This window comes from Protopterus annectens, chromosome 14.part0, assembly GCF_019279795.1.
Source record: "Protopterus annectens isolate FY-2018-M chromosome 14.part0, PAN1.0, whole genome shotgun sequence".
Lineage (NCBI taxonomy): Eukaryota > Metazoa > Chordata > Ceratodontiformes > Protopteridae > Protopterus > Protopterus annectens.
In genome coordinates, this window is record NC_056748.1 from 1152818527 (window position 1) to 1152830719 (window position 12193).

A 12193-nucleotide genomic window follows, 5' to 3' on the forward strand; every position below is an offset into this window, starting at 1 on the left:
AATCACAATAAGATTGTAGAGGAATTTGACTCCATTTTTGTCTGCTGTGTGGCAATACAATTTAAGGAATGGCTTTAGTGCACAGACTGCTGTATGAAACTGTATGAATGATAGGTGACTTTGGTTCACTTGTAGCTGTGAAAGGCAAAAATGAACTTTCCTCTTATCTACCCTTTTTAGGATTTACATAGTACTAAATATGTTAATTTACTGATCGTGCACATGACAGCTGCGTATGATTAAATGCCTTTCTACTTATTAACACTTTTGGCCTTCTTTTGAAATTAGCATATGCTATAAAAGGTCGACAGAGACAGAGCACAATTATGGAAGAGCTATGTTATCAAGTCAAAGCGCAGGGCAACTCAGCTACCTAAAAATAGACTAGCATATCTGCTGTGTTAAACATGTGGATAAGGACCAAGGTGTTTAAGTGAATCTAGTTTATGCTCTGATAACAGTTAAAGCTGCCATTCTAACAACTGTTAAAAAATAGGTTATAAATCAAGATGAAGATATAAACAAATGGAAACATTCATAGGGTTTGCATGTTACATATTTTCATCTTAAAATTAATTGTAAAGATTCAGTACCTAATCAGGTGTCTTGTTTTGATTTTAAAATGCAAATAGTCTAACTGGATGCTCGTCTTTTTCAAAATGGGTGCAAATAGAAAATATCTAAAAGCATATCCCAGTTTATTTTCAAATAATACGCACACTAACTGGCAAGAACCAGACGATAAGACATTTGTAATTGGTATAATTTCTGTTGCTTTATATTATGTTAAGAGATTCTGTATCACTGCATATAAAGAAAACTGAATGGAATTACACTTGCAGAAACCATAATCATGTTCCTGGAACACCATATGCAGACAATAACTTCTTGGTGTTTTAGTATCTAACTGCATATACTCTGGACTCATGAAAAAGAGGCACCTCTGAATAGTCCTGTAGATCTATACATACACTCCTCAAATGTTTATTAAAATTCTGACAAAGATGTACTGGAAACATCAGTGTGCTTTGATATTAGTTTTTTTTTATTTCCTGCTTAACACTCCTGTGTTATAGATGTGAGTGGAAAATGTGATATACAGTTCTTTCATATGAACTCAGTCAAAAGCACATTGCTTTATGTAATGCTTCACTGGAATATTGTGTTACAATGTTAAGTTTCCTTTCAGCACAACTACTGCTTGGCCAGCAATGTCCACTCTTCCATCTTGTCGTACAGAAAGTCGTAGCATACCTCCCCGTCGAGAACATTGATTGGCTTAAAAAGAAATAACAAAAGGTGTTAGTTTTTTTCCAAACACACTGTGCATACGTTAAAATTACAGGAACACATTCTTACCAAGCATTTCCTTTTTGCCAAGCTGTTCAGACCAGTAACTGCTTAATACTGTATGAGCTGAGCCTGAAAAAATAGAATATAAAATATTTTGTAGCAAAACATTTAGGGTCAGTTAGAATACATTCCAGAAGTTATGCTATAAAGAAGGACTGAAAACTGCAGTTTTCTAAATTTTAAATCATATGTGCAGAATTTACTTATTTTCTCTTGGGTTTGTTCTTGCTTGACATTTATCTAATTGTCGCAGCAGGTTTTATCTCTCAACTAATCATTGCTTCCAAGAGGGATGTGGTTATGAAATCAAGACAGAATTTAAGGTCCAAGAGATTATGTCATTTGCACCACTGCTAGTTTGAAAAAAGAAAATATTTTTATATGTTCATTGTGATATTTCCTGTTGCAATCATGACATCTGGGATTTCTGCCTGGTGGCTGCACATGGCTGGCTTGATTTCTAGAGCTCTAACTTCTCTCCTTCCTGTCTTCAACCAACTGCCTACCGCTTAGGTGTCAGGTCATCAGTTACATAAGACGGGTATTGGCCGACATCATCTTCTGATCTTTCATACCACAGTTCAGAAAGTGCATGTTATTACAAGTATCATCATTCTGATATGTTGGCCTATTTCCAGGAATCCAGATAAGTACCCCACTGGAAAAATCTTCTACTGTCTGCCTTATTGGTGATACTGGATTTTATACATGGCTTTTATAGACACCTGTTAGTGACTTTGCAAATATTAATAATTGTCTTAAGTGTGAGAAAGAAATACCATGCAAGGATTTTCGCTCATTTGTTTTGTCTAGTCCTTGAGCATAACATGGGCAGTTGTTTGTCCTGTGCTATGTTCAACCCAAGGACAGTCTAGCATCAAACAGAAACTCTCCAGGGCCATCTAACACAGTTTGGTCTCACACCATTGTGTCATTTGCCAAGACCTTTACAAGCCACTCTTAGAAGCTTAAATTCTCAAAGTAGCTCATTGGGAGAAGCAAAGGGAAACTGATGAACAACCTTTGGGATCCAAGGCCAGGCAGTCCATTTGCAGCCCCCTGTACTCAGTCAGTCATGGATGACTCCTCTATGATAACCACCACATTGTCAGATACAGGTAGAGCCTTGTGGGCTGAATTGACAGTGCTGCTGATCAGTCCAGACAGCCTCTGTAACCAATGCCTGCACTGATATTAGTGAAGGAGAGCCTGACATCCTGTTGCTACTTTTTTGGGAAGACATTAGTGAAGATCAAATAAAGGTACTGAGTCCATGACTGATGGCCTGTACAGCCAACACCCAAACCATCCAAATTAAAATGGACACCTGCAAGCTTGCCACAGCCTAAGATGAGTGGTGTCTCATCCCATTCCTCTACCCAGGCTACATCCCAGGATTTTTTCCAAATGGCACAGGATTCCAGGAGGTTTCTGAAATACAAGCAGCCTGCCTTGTAAATTATTATGGTGTCAGGGACTCCTGTTAAAAGGAGAAGAACTAAATTTACTTCAGGGGCAGATTCGGACACCGCTGACTGAGGCAGATAAGCTGGCATATAAAAACTAGATGTCTCCCCTCTCGTGCTTTGAGTCTGACACCAAGGATATCCTATGATCTGCTTCAGCAGAGGATGTCTCTTTTGGAGACACACCTTACAAGACAAAATGCCTTCAAATGGGAAGCAAAGGAGTTCTCACAGAGCCAGTTAAGATACAGGGACTTTACTGGACTGCCTAAGCCACTTGCTGTACCTCCATCTTAGAAGTACTGGGAGGTGCATTTATCAATGCATGAGTGCAGCTAGATTCCCTATCCACTATCCTTAGGAAGCATGACTGCTTTTTGCTGTCTTGAATTCCCACAAATCTTTATTCAAGAGTGTATTTAATGATCCTGCTGGGTCTCTCTTGATTCAGTAAAGGAATCTTTTCAGCTCCTTCTAGTAGCCCTGTTCCCAATGCAGGGAGAGCAGGATGCTCAATCACTTTAGGAAGATTGTGCACCCCTGTGCTACCTGGCCTTTAAAGTCCTTAACTGACAGACTCACATGTTGAGGTTTCAGGAGTCTCTACTAGCTCAGCTGGAGTTTAAGGAAGAGAGGTTTAATGACAGGGTTCTATAACGAGCTGTGCAGTCTTGGTGCATAAGTGGATAAGCATGCTATGAAATATGGCTTTAAAGAACTGAATGCATAATGCAGGGTAGCATCTACTGGGATGAGGATTTGGAGGCATGCTTGGTTGAGTACCCAGCCCCTGCCAGACTATGTGAAGGCAGAGCTTCTGAATACACCATTGCAAAAAGATCTCCTGTTTGGACCCCTAGCTGAAAAAGTGTTAACAAAACTAGAAGTGAAATGGGGGGGGGGATGCAATCTGTGAACAACATTTACAGTGCCAGCCTCTGAAATATTAAAGAAACTACCTTACCAAAAACTGACCTGACCTCTCTATCACAAGTAGGAAGAGAAAAGATAAATCTTATAAGGGAAAGAGAGTATGCTACAGAAACAAAAAGTGGCAAACAGAGCGGAAGGATACGCCTAGGGGCCATCATGGCCATGGCACCCTGAGGGCTCAGTCAAGCTCATTTCCTCTCCTTTCTGTAAAAACCCTACCCCATTCTCTTGCTCCAACCAGTTATTCTTGCATAACATTAGGGGGTTGCATGTTGCATAGGTCTCTTTGTGAAGAAGTGTGATTTCAAGACGAGTGGATCCCCAACATTCTGAAACAGGGATATAAGCTCCAATTCCTATGCAGACCCAAATTCCTAGGAATCCTCCTAGTTTCCAAGGAACAGATTTACTTGGTTCTATCTCCACTAGAAGATGACCTAGCTCAAGGTGCTATTTTGAGAGACCGTAGCAAAATGGGAAGAAGGACCAGACATTTATTCAAGACTCGTAATGCTTAGAAAATAAGGTATTTGGAGACCTATTTTATATCTGGCAAGATTACACTTGTACCAGCATTTAGATTGCTTTCAGCAAGGACCTTCTGACCCTTTGTTTTCCTTCTATTCATTTTGGATCCAAATGATGCCTATCTCTACATTTCCCTTGCAAATGTGCAAAAACATTTCTAGGAATCAAAGCGCAGGGTAGTCGGTACCATTTCACTTCCATGCCTATTTCCCATCTAGTCAGGACACAATAGATGAGTCTTCATGGGTTCTGTTGAAGCAGCTTTATTATGTACAAACACATCACGATCGAAGCTTACTGACTTTAACTTAGGTAACTTGTATACAGACTGGCTATTGCATTCATACATGCTCACTCTGTGGCTGCACTCTCAAAATGGCAGTGGGAATAGCACGTGCCCAGTATTTATATGTGCATGCTCAGTCCTTGATATGCTTCTTAAAGACACAGCACATACACTCTGATCTACATCCTCCCTCTTTGAGAAACAGATTGTGCAACATTATGAATCCATTTGGCAAGCAGATAATACAAGTAGTTCTTTCTCATGCAATTATACTGAACTAGGTACATATATACAGTTATGCCCATGTAGCTCTGCATTTCACACTAGGTATGACCAATACTAAGCAATGCTGATTGTTCTACTCCGATATCAGTGGCTACTGTTGACCAAGGTAGTTCAGGAACTGGACTTAGCTGTAGTGGTTCTCTCTGCAAATGTGGTTTACTACTATTGCATACTGAACAAGAAGAGAGTACTTTATCAATGTCTTTCAGTAATGAAGGCCAAAATACTAGTTCTCTCACCCTCCTTTTAGTAGATGCAGAACCTTTGGTGACCACGATGCAAAATCTGGATATATTTATGTTGTAAGGAAGCAGGAACAATTTTAGGACCTTTGAAAATAATGCCATCTTCCATCAACATTTCATCTCTGTAAGGAAAATAGGTTTGCACTTTGGGTGGTACACTAGATTGCTTTGACGGCCATCCAACATTAATGCAGTGGTTGAGCTTTTGCAAAATTGAATCAGTCTTTGTATCGTCTCTCAGCTCATCAAGTCTAGTAGTGGAGAAATTATGCACTGCCATCATGCCAAAGTCAAAATTCTTTGCATCAAGCTGTTCCATTGTATTTCTGGGCAATCTGGATAAGGTATCAACAAGATAAAGAAGTTTGCCTTTTGTACAAACCATTTTGACGTTGTACTTTTTCAATTTGAGCATTATTCTTTGTAATCCTGCTGGAGCTGAAATGCATAGTCTTCTTTAGAACAGTTACTAGAGGTTGATGATCTGTTTCAGCCTAAATAGCTAGACCATAGATATAATCATGAAACCTTGAACATGCAAATACTATTGCAAAAAGTTCTTTCTCAATTTGAGCATATTGTATTTCAGTTTGGGGTAAGTGTTCTAGATGCATAGGCTACTGGTCTGCCTTCTTGAAGAATAATTGTGCCAAGACCACATTTTGAAGCATCAGAGGAAAAAGTAACTGGTTTGTTCGCATCATAATATCTCAATGTAGGTGGTGCAGCAATTTTCTGCTTAAGGTCTTCAAATGCCTTCTGGTGCTGTTCCAACCAAGACCATGTAACATTTTTGCACGTCAGCTTTCTTAAAGGTGCTGTCAACTCACTGAAGTCTGGTATAAACTTGCCTAAATAGTTGAGCATGGCTAGGAACCACTGTAGAGCTTGAATATTATCTGGTGCTGACATCTGAAGAATAGCTGCTTGCTTGGTTGGGTTTGGTCTCAGGCCAGTGCTGGTAAATATGACCTACATATGTAACTTCTGGTAGTCTGAATTTACACTTCAGAGGACTGAGCTTTAAGTTCACTTCATGTGCTCTGTCTAGAACTCTCTTTAGGTTGCTGTCATGCTCTGTTTCACCATTGCCTCCAACCAGTAAATCATCAACTATTATGGCACAAGGATAACCTGAAAAAATTTGCTCCATCGCACGCTGGAAGACTTCACTTGCAGAATTTATTCCAAATGGCATTCTTAGGAATCTGTATCTGCTAAATGGGGTACTGAAAGTAGTCAATAATGAATATTTGTGGTCAAGCATCACTTGCCAAAATTAACTTTTTGCATTCAAGACAGAAAAAAACAGTGGCATTCGTTATTAGGGCTGCGACTTCTTCAACTGTACGCATTGGATGATGCAGTCTCTTCAATGCTTTGTTCAGATCTCTTGGGTCAGTACATATTCTGATTTCATCTGAGCTTTTTTTGTGAGCTGCTAACATGGATGACACTAATTCAGTTCTGTAACTGGACAAATTACATCTTGCTGTACCATTTTATCCAACTGAGCTTTGACTTTATCCTGCATAGCTATTGGAACTTTTCTTGCTGGTCTGCCAATGGGAGTGACCTCTGGGTCTAACTTCATGGAATACACAACTTGAAGTGCCCAACTTGTCATCAAAAACATAAGCATACTCTTGAGAAAAAGGCTTCAGAAAAAGTGGAACTAGAATATGCACTTATATGATGAACAACTTTGGTAAAAGAAAGCAGATTCATTCTCAAACTGTCTCTTAGATACAATAATGACTGCACAAGTCTTCACACTACATAAAATAACAAGCTGTAACAGTTCTTAGCCAAATAACATGAAAGCATTACTGAACCTTTGGTTTGATTTTCTTCACCTCCATAAGCAACAAGTTTCACATTACTGGCCACATTGAGTTGCTTATTAGTTCTCACCTTTGCAAATGTGTCTGCTGATATAACACTAGACTGAACCACTGTCTACTTTTAGCTCCGTGAAGTTACCATTGATCTGGACAGTGTAGAGCACTTCATTCTTTGCCAACAAATTCACTGCATCAGCTATTTCACCAATCACTGATACACCATCTACATAAAAAGTAGACTGCTGCAACTCCACTTGATCAACTTGCTTTTATGAGTGACCTTTCTTTACAAATGTGTGAGGTTTGCAAAACTTTTGAAAATGGTTCTATTTTTTACACTTGTGACATTGCTGACCAGATGCTATGCACTTCTCTCTTTTAGACTCATGATTGACACCACAATTGTGACAGTTAACATAGCTGGACTTTGGTTTTGCTGCATCACATTTGTACTGCACTCAGCATGCTCCTTTCTTAGAACTTACTAGAAAACTCCGTGTTTTCCCTGGTGAACCAGCTGGGGCTGTGGCTGCCATATGCTTAGGCCTACTTCTGTTTGCCATGTGTTGCATGCTATTTACATTTGCTCTGGAGCCTGCTGAAATTATGCTCTTGTCACTTCCAAGTATACTTCTGTGTTTTTCTGTAACTTCATGATTTTGACAAATCTCTATGGCTTTACTCAATGTTAAATCACTGTCATGAAGCAAAATCTTTCTCACAGCAGCACTATTAAGACCACAGATGAGCCTGTCTTTTATTAACTCATCTTTTAAGTCACTAAACCAACACATTTTAGCTTTGTTTCTCAGGTCATTAATATAAGTTGCAAAAGTTTCCCCTAGTTTCTGATCTCTTGTGTACACACAAAACAAATGCCTCTCTAATGTAATATTTGTCTGGGGGTTACACATTTCCCTGAATTTGCACTTCAAACACTTGGGGGTCTTCCCTTGATTCAGCCTATACAACAATATGACAATTTACACCTTCGTCCTCATATATTGCTGGTGCATACACAAAGGAATGCTCTCTTTCAGTGTCCTCTCCCCCAGCTAGGTTTAGCAAAATGAATGCCCTGGTACATGCATCTTTGTCTGAATAAGTTGCTTGTATAAAAATATCATACTTTTGCTCAAATATTCTCCAATTCTCTGCAATATTCTGATCAAATGCAAGTGGTAAGGGCTTTCGAAATCCATCTGCCATATTAACAGCTCTTTTTAATGTGTACCTTTAATTCCTAGTGGGAATGGCTTGAGCCATTAAAAATGAAGTTATCACATTACAGTTCAACAAATACTCATTGAAAAGGTCAAATATCAATACAATTGTGTGTGCCATCATGTATGGTTCAAGATAAAATATTCTGATACCTTGTATGTAGTATGAATCTGGAATTATTAATGCAAATACGAACAAGCAATATTTGACACCAAGAGGTGCACTGAGTTGTAATGAGTTAACACATACCAGTGAAGGGTTTTGCAAATATGCACGAGCATATACACATATGCCAGGAATTTATGCCAGTATTTGTAACTTTGCCCAGTAGCACAACATCCTTCTGAATTACTGAACTTTGTGAAATAAGTCTCTCGGGCACTGTAATATTCTTGAAATTACTGTACTGCAAGAAATCGCCTCTTACCAGTGTAAGAAACATTTCAAATAACTGCACAATGTGAATGAACTGGGCAGGAGAAGCCCAGTCAGATACATTTCAAAGTAATTGCACTTTGCGAATAAACAGTACACAGCACACTGAAATTTCCCCAAAATAGCAGTACCTTGCTAGATAATTCTTTACAGTGCAAGAAACACTCTGTAATGGTGGCACTTTGCAAACAGACACACAGCACAAAACAATGTTCAAAATGTCTATACTTTGACTGTACTTCACAAAATAGTTGCACTTTGCACACATATAAACTCTTCAGAATACATGCACAGTAATAAGCGCACACTATAAGCACTTTCACACACTGAGATACTTCAAATAATTCTAGTTATGCCCTTGATGCAATACAAAGTCGTAGTTTTGCCACAACACAACACTTTGCCAAAACACATGCAGTCGCCTTGCTTTATTTATACTTAATGTGCCATTTTTGCCCATATTATATTCATTTTGCTTATTTAATCTCTTTCCAAGCCCATTGTACTTTTCTTGTGCTTGTTTTACTCTAAACATGCCCATTTTGTCTCAAACACACTTGTTTTGCTTTAAACATAATCATTTAATCAAATATCTTAATCTTACACATTTCACTTAGTTAATAAACCTTTTGTGCCTCCCGCTTGTTTAATAATGTGGTTTGTGCCCTTGTAATGCTCCATTTTATCTTTTTTATAAAATAAGCTGTTCGTGCAAGTTTTAATTACCTTTGGTTCCTTTCTGGCTCTTTTTCATGCTCATTTCTCTTAGTTTACATTCACTGTCATCTCTGCACCTCATGGCTCCAAATATCAATCTCTGGAATCCCAGTTCTGACACCATATCGCTCATCTAGTCAGGACACAATAGACAAGTCTTTGTGGGTCTTCGTTCAAGCAGCTTTATTATGTACAAACACATCACGTTAGACATGTACTGACTTTAACTTGGGTAACTTATATACAAACTGGCTATTACATTCATACATGCTCGCTCTCTGGCTGCACTCTTAAAATGGCACTGAGTATATATTGTGCCTGCTACTTATATGTGCAAGTTCAGTCCTTGATATGCTTCAAAGATACAGCACATACACTCTGTTCTACAATACCCATTGGCCTGTCTACTGTACAAAGGTTATTCACAAAGTGCCTGGCACTGGTAAATGCTTGTTACTGGATCAAGGGCATTCTTATCTACCTCTACCTACTTAGATGACTTTGTGATTCAGACTGCTTCTCTAGAGGAACTATTGAAGGGTCTACAGCTCACCCTAACATGCTTTAAAGCCTTTTGTCCTCGGGACATAGTACTCTCATTGTCCAGGACCTCTAGACAATCTCAGCAGATAGATCATCATCACAACAAGGGAATTCCTGAGAATTTTGGGATATGTGGTCTCCATTATATTAATGGATTTTCTAGCAAGGCTCCACATGAAGCTATAGTGGAACTTCAAGGAACAGATAATGTTAGTACACCCAGTCTCTACAGTATCCAATCCCCCACATGCACCACATTTCAGGGTACCCTTCAAGTTGGCCCGACGGACTGTTACTGCATACTCACCCAACTCAGACTGGGGAACTTATGTATGAGACCTGAATATTTGGGGCTTGTGGGACAAGAATTTCGGAAAAAGACATATCTTTGTCAAAGAGGTGATAGTATTATAGCACTCAAAGACTCTGAGAAACCTAAGCATCCTCACTGACAACACAACAATTTGTTTATCTATCTATCTTTGTTTACTGAGAAAGTTCGACTGAGCAGTACCCACTTTCAGCAGAGGCCCGGGGGGGGGGGGGCTCCATTTGTTTACAGTGCATTATACTTAGTTCCAATTAAACACAGAGTAGTTACATTTCTACACATAATGTAGTTACACATACAGTACTTACATTCTAAGATTTTACAGAGGTAGATGTTACTAAACAGAAAGCCCACATGCATCTTAGTGGATTGTACAGGCAAGAAGTTAAGTATAAAAATTGTTTTGTCCTTTCAGTGAGAGGTTGAGAGTGTTCTTTTTAAGGACAGTATTTGGAGAGAATCATACGGTGAGCACAAAGTCTTAACCTGGTGATGAGCATGTGCAGGACCAGGATTGGTTAAGATATTTAAGCAGTGGATCTGATGTTGTCATTTTCATTCATTCCTCAATGAATGGGTTTTGGACCTGACCTCAGTTCTGAAACCCATTTGTTGAGGAAGAGTAAAACTGGACACCACAGATGCATAGTTATGGTGAGTACATAACTTTTATATCTGATGTTGTCTCCTTCATTCACCTTCACGATAGTGTCTCAGAGCCAACCCTCGGATCTGGCTTGGCCACTTTCCACATACTTGGGTCTGACTCTCAAGCTCCTCTCTCATACCCGTAATACTCTGCATCCACCCAACTGCCTCAGATCTCTTTTGTCACTCACAGAACTTCATTCCATTCCTCTCAAGCTTCATTAGTTTTCAGGTTTTGTAAGTGCCTTTGGCAGTTTCCGTCCTCCCTCCTTTCTCTCTCTCTCATCCTGCCACAAGTCTTCCCATCTTAAGCTGCCTTCAAGACTTCCTTGCTGAGGAGGGATCCCCCTCTTCAAATACCTCCCCAGAATACCTCATTGAGGAGGTCCCTTGGAAGAGGATGTGTAAAAGGAGGCATGTGGACTCCCCCTTGGAGTCCTTGATCAAGGATACTGACTATGATGAAGGGGAAGGATCCCCTGATCCCCACCTGAGGATGTCTCCTTCAGAGACATTTTGGAGATTCTCAAGCAAAAAGGTTGGTGGTCTGCCCAAGCTCCTTCCCCTGAGGAGTCAGTTCTCTTAGAGGCATTCAGGATGGGCCCATCTATGTCCTGGGTGACCCCCCCCCCCGGCAAATGCCCTTGTGGATCTAATATCTCACCTTGCGTGGAAGGAACAAGACTCCATCAACCCTATACCCAAGCAGCACAACAAGTTTTTAGTACCCCCTTTCGACAGGAAACAGTGGAGTAAGGATCCCGTGGTTGACGCTATCCTGGTGGCGGCTGCCACCAAGAAGGAGCTGGCAGAGGAAACTGCCAATGTCCATCCACCAAACAAGGAGTTCAGAGTGTTGGACAGAATTAGGAAGCACGTTTATGCTTCGGCAACCTTTGCACTGAGGTAAACTATCTAGCCCATTTTACTCTGCTGCAGAGGGATCTGATCAAAGAACTAACAGCTTCTCTCCAAGTCCATGCCTGCAGATAACTTAAGAAAGTTTCTCCCAAGCCGGCCATTCTTTCCTTCATTGCCAATTCTTCGATGAGGTTAATCTCCCACACCATGGAGGGCACCTCGCGAGCAGCCAGTTTAGGTCTTTCCCTAAGGAGGCATGCCTGGATGAGGTTATGTTAATTTGGTGGAGCCATTTAATGTGTTGTCAATGCCCCCTATGATGGCTCCTCCCTTTTTTGGCCATCGGTTAGACACTCCCACCTGCAGTGAAGAGGATGGGAAGACCATTTCTGCTGTTGGAATCAGGATTTCTACCCCCCCCCCAGAGGGTCTTCTGCAGAAACCAGCATGGAGACAAGAAAATGTGATTCCACAAATCCCAAGGGCCTTTCCAG

General features: G+C 40.2%; 1 protein-coding gene across 2 annotated transcripts in view; it reads right to left on the reverse strand.

The window, feature by feature from the left end:
- Positions 1–944: 944 nt before the first annotated feature.
- PBLD (phenazine biosynthesis like protein domain containing) overlaps positions 945–12193 on the reverse strand; it is a 323037-nt gene continuing 311788 nt past the window's right edge. The window contains exons 8-9 of one of the 2 annotated variants that reach the window (XM_044056953.1): positions 1360–1422; positions 945–1278 (exon numbers count right to left, since the gene is read on the reverse strand). In XM_044056953.1, coding sequence (XP_043912888.1) covers positions 1166–1278; positions 1360–1422 — 176 coding nt within the window. In that variant the 3' untranslated portion in view covers positions 945–1165. Of the gene's footprint in view, positions 1279–1359; positions 1423–12193 lie in introns of those variants that run through there. The other variant, XM_044056954.1, reaches the window with a different exon arrangement.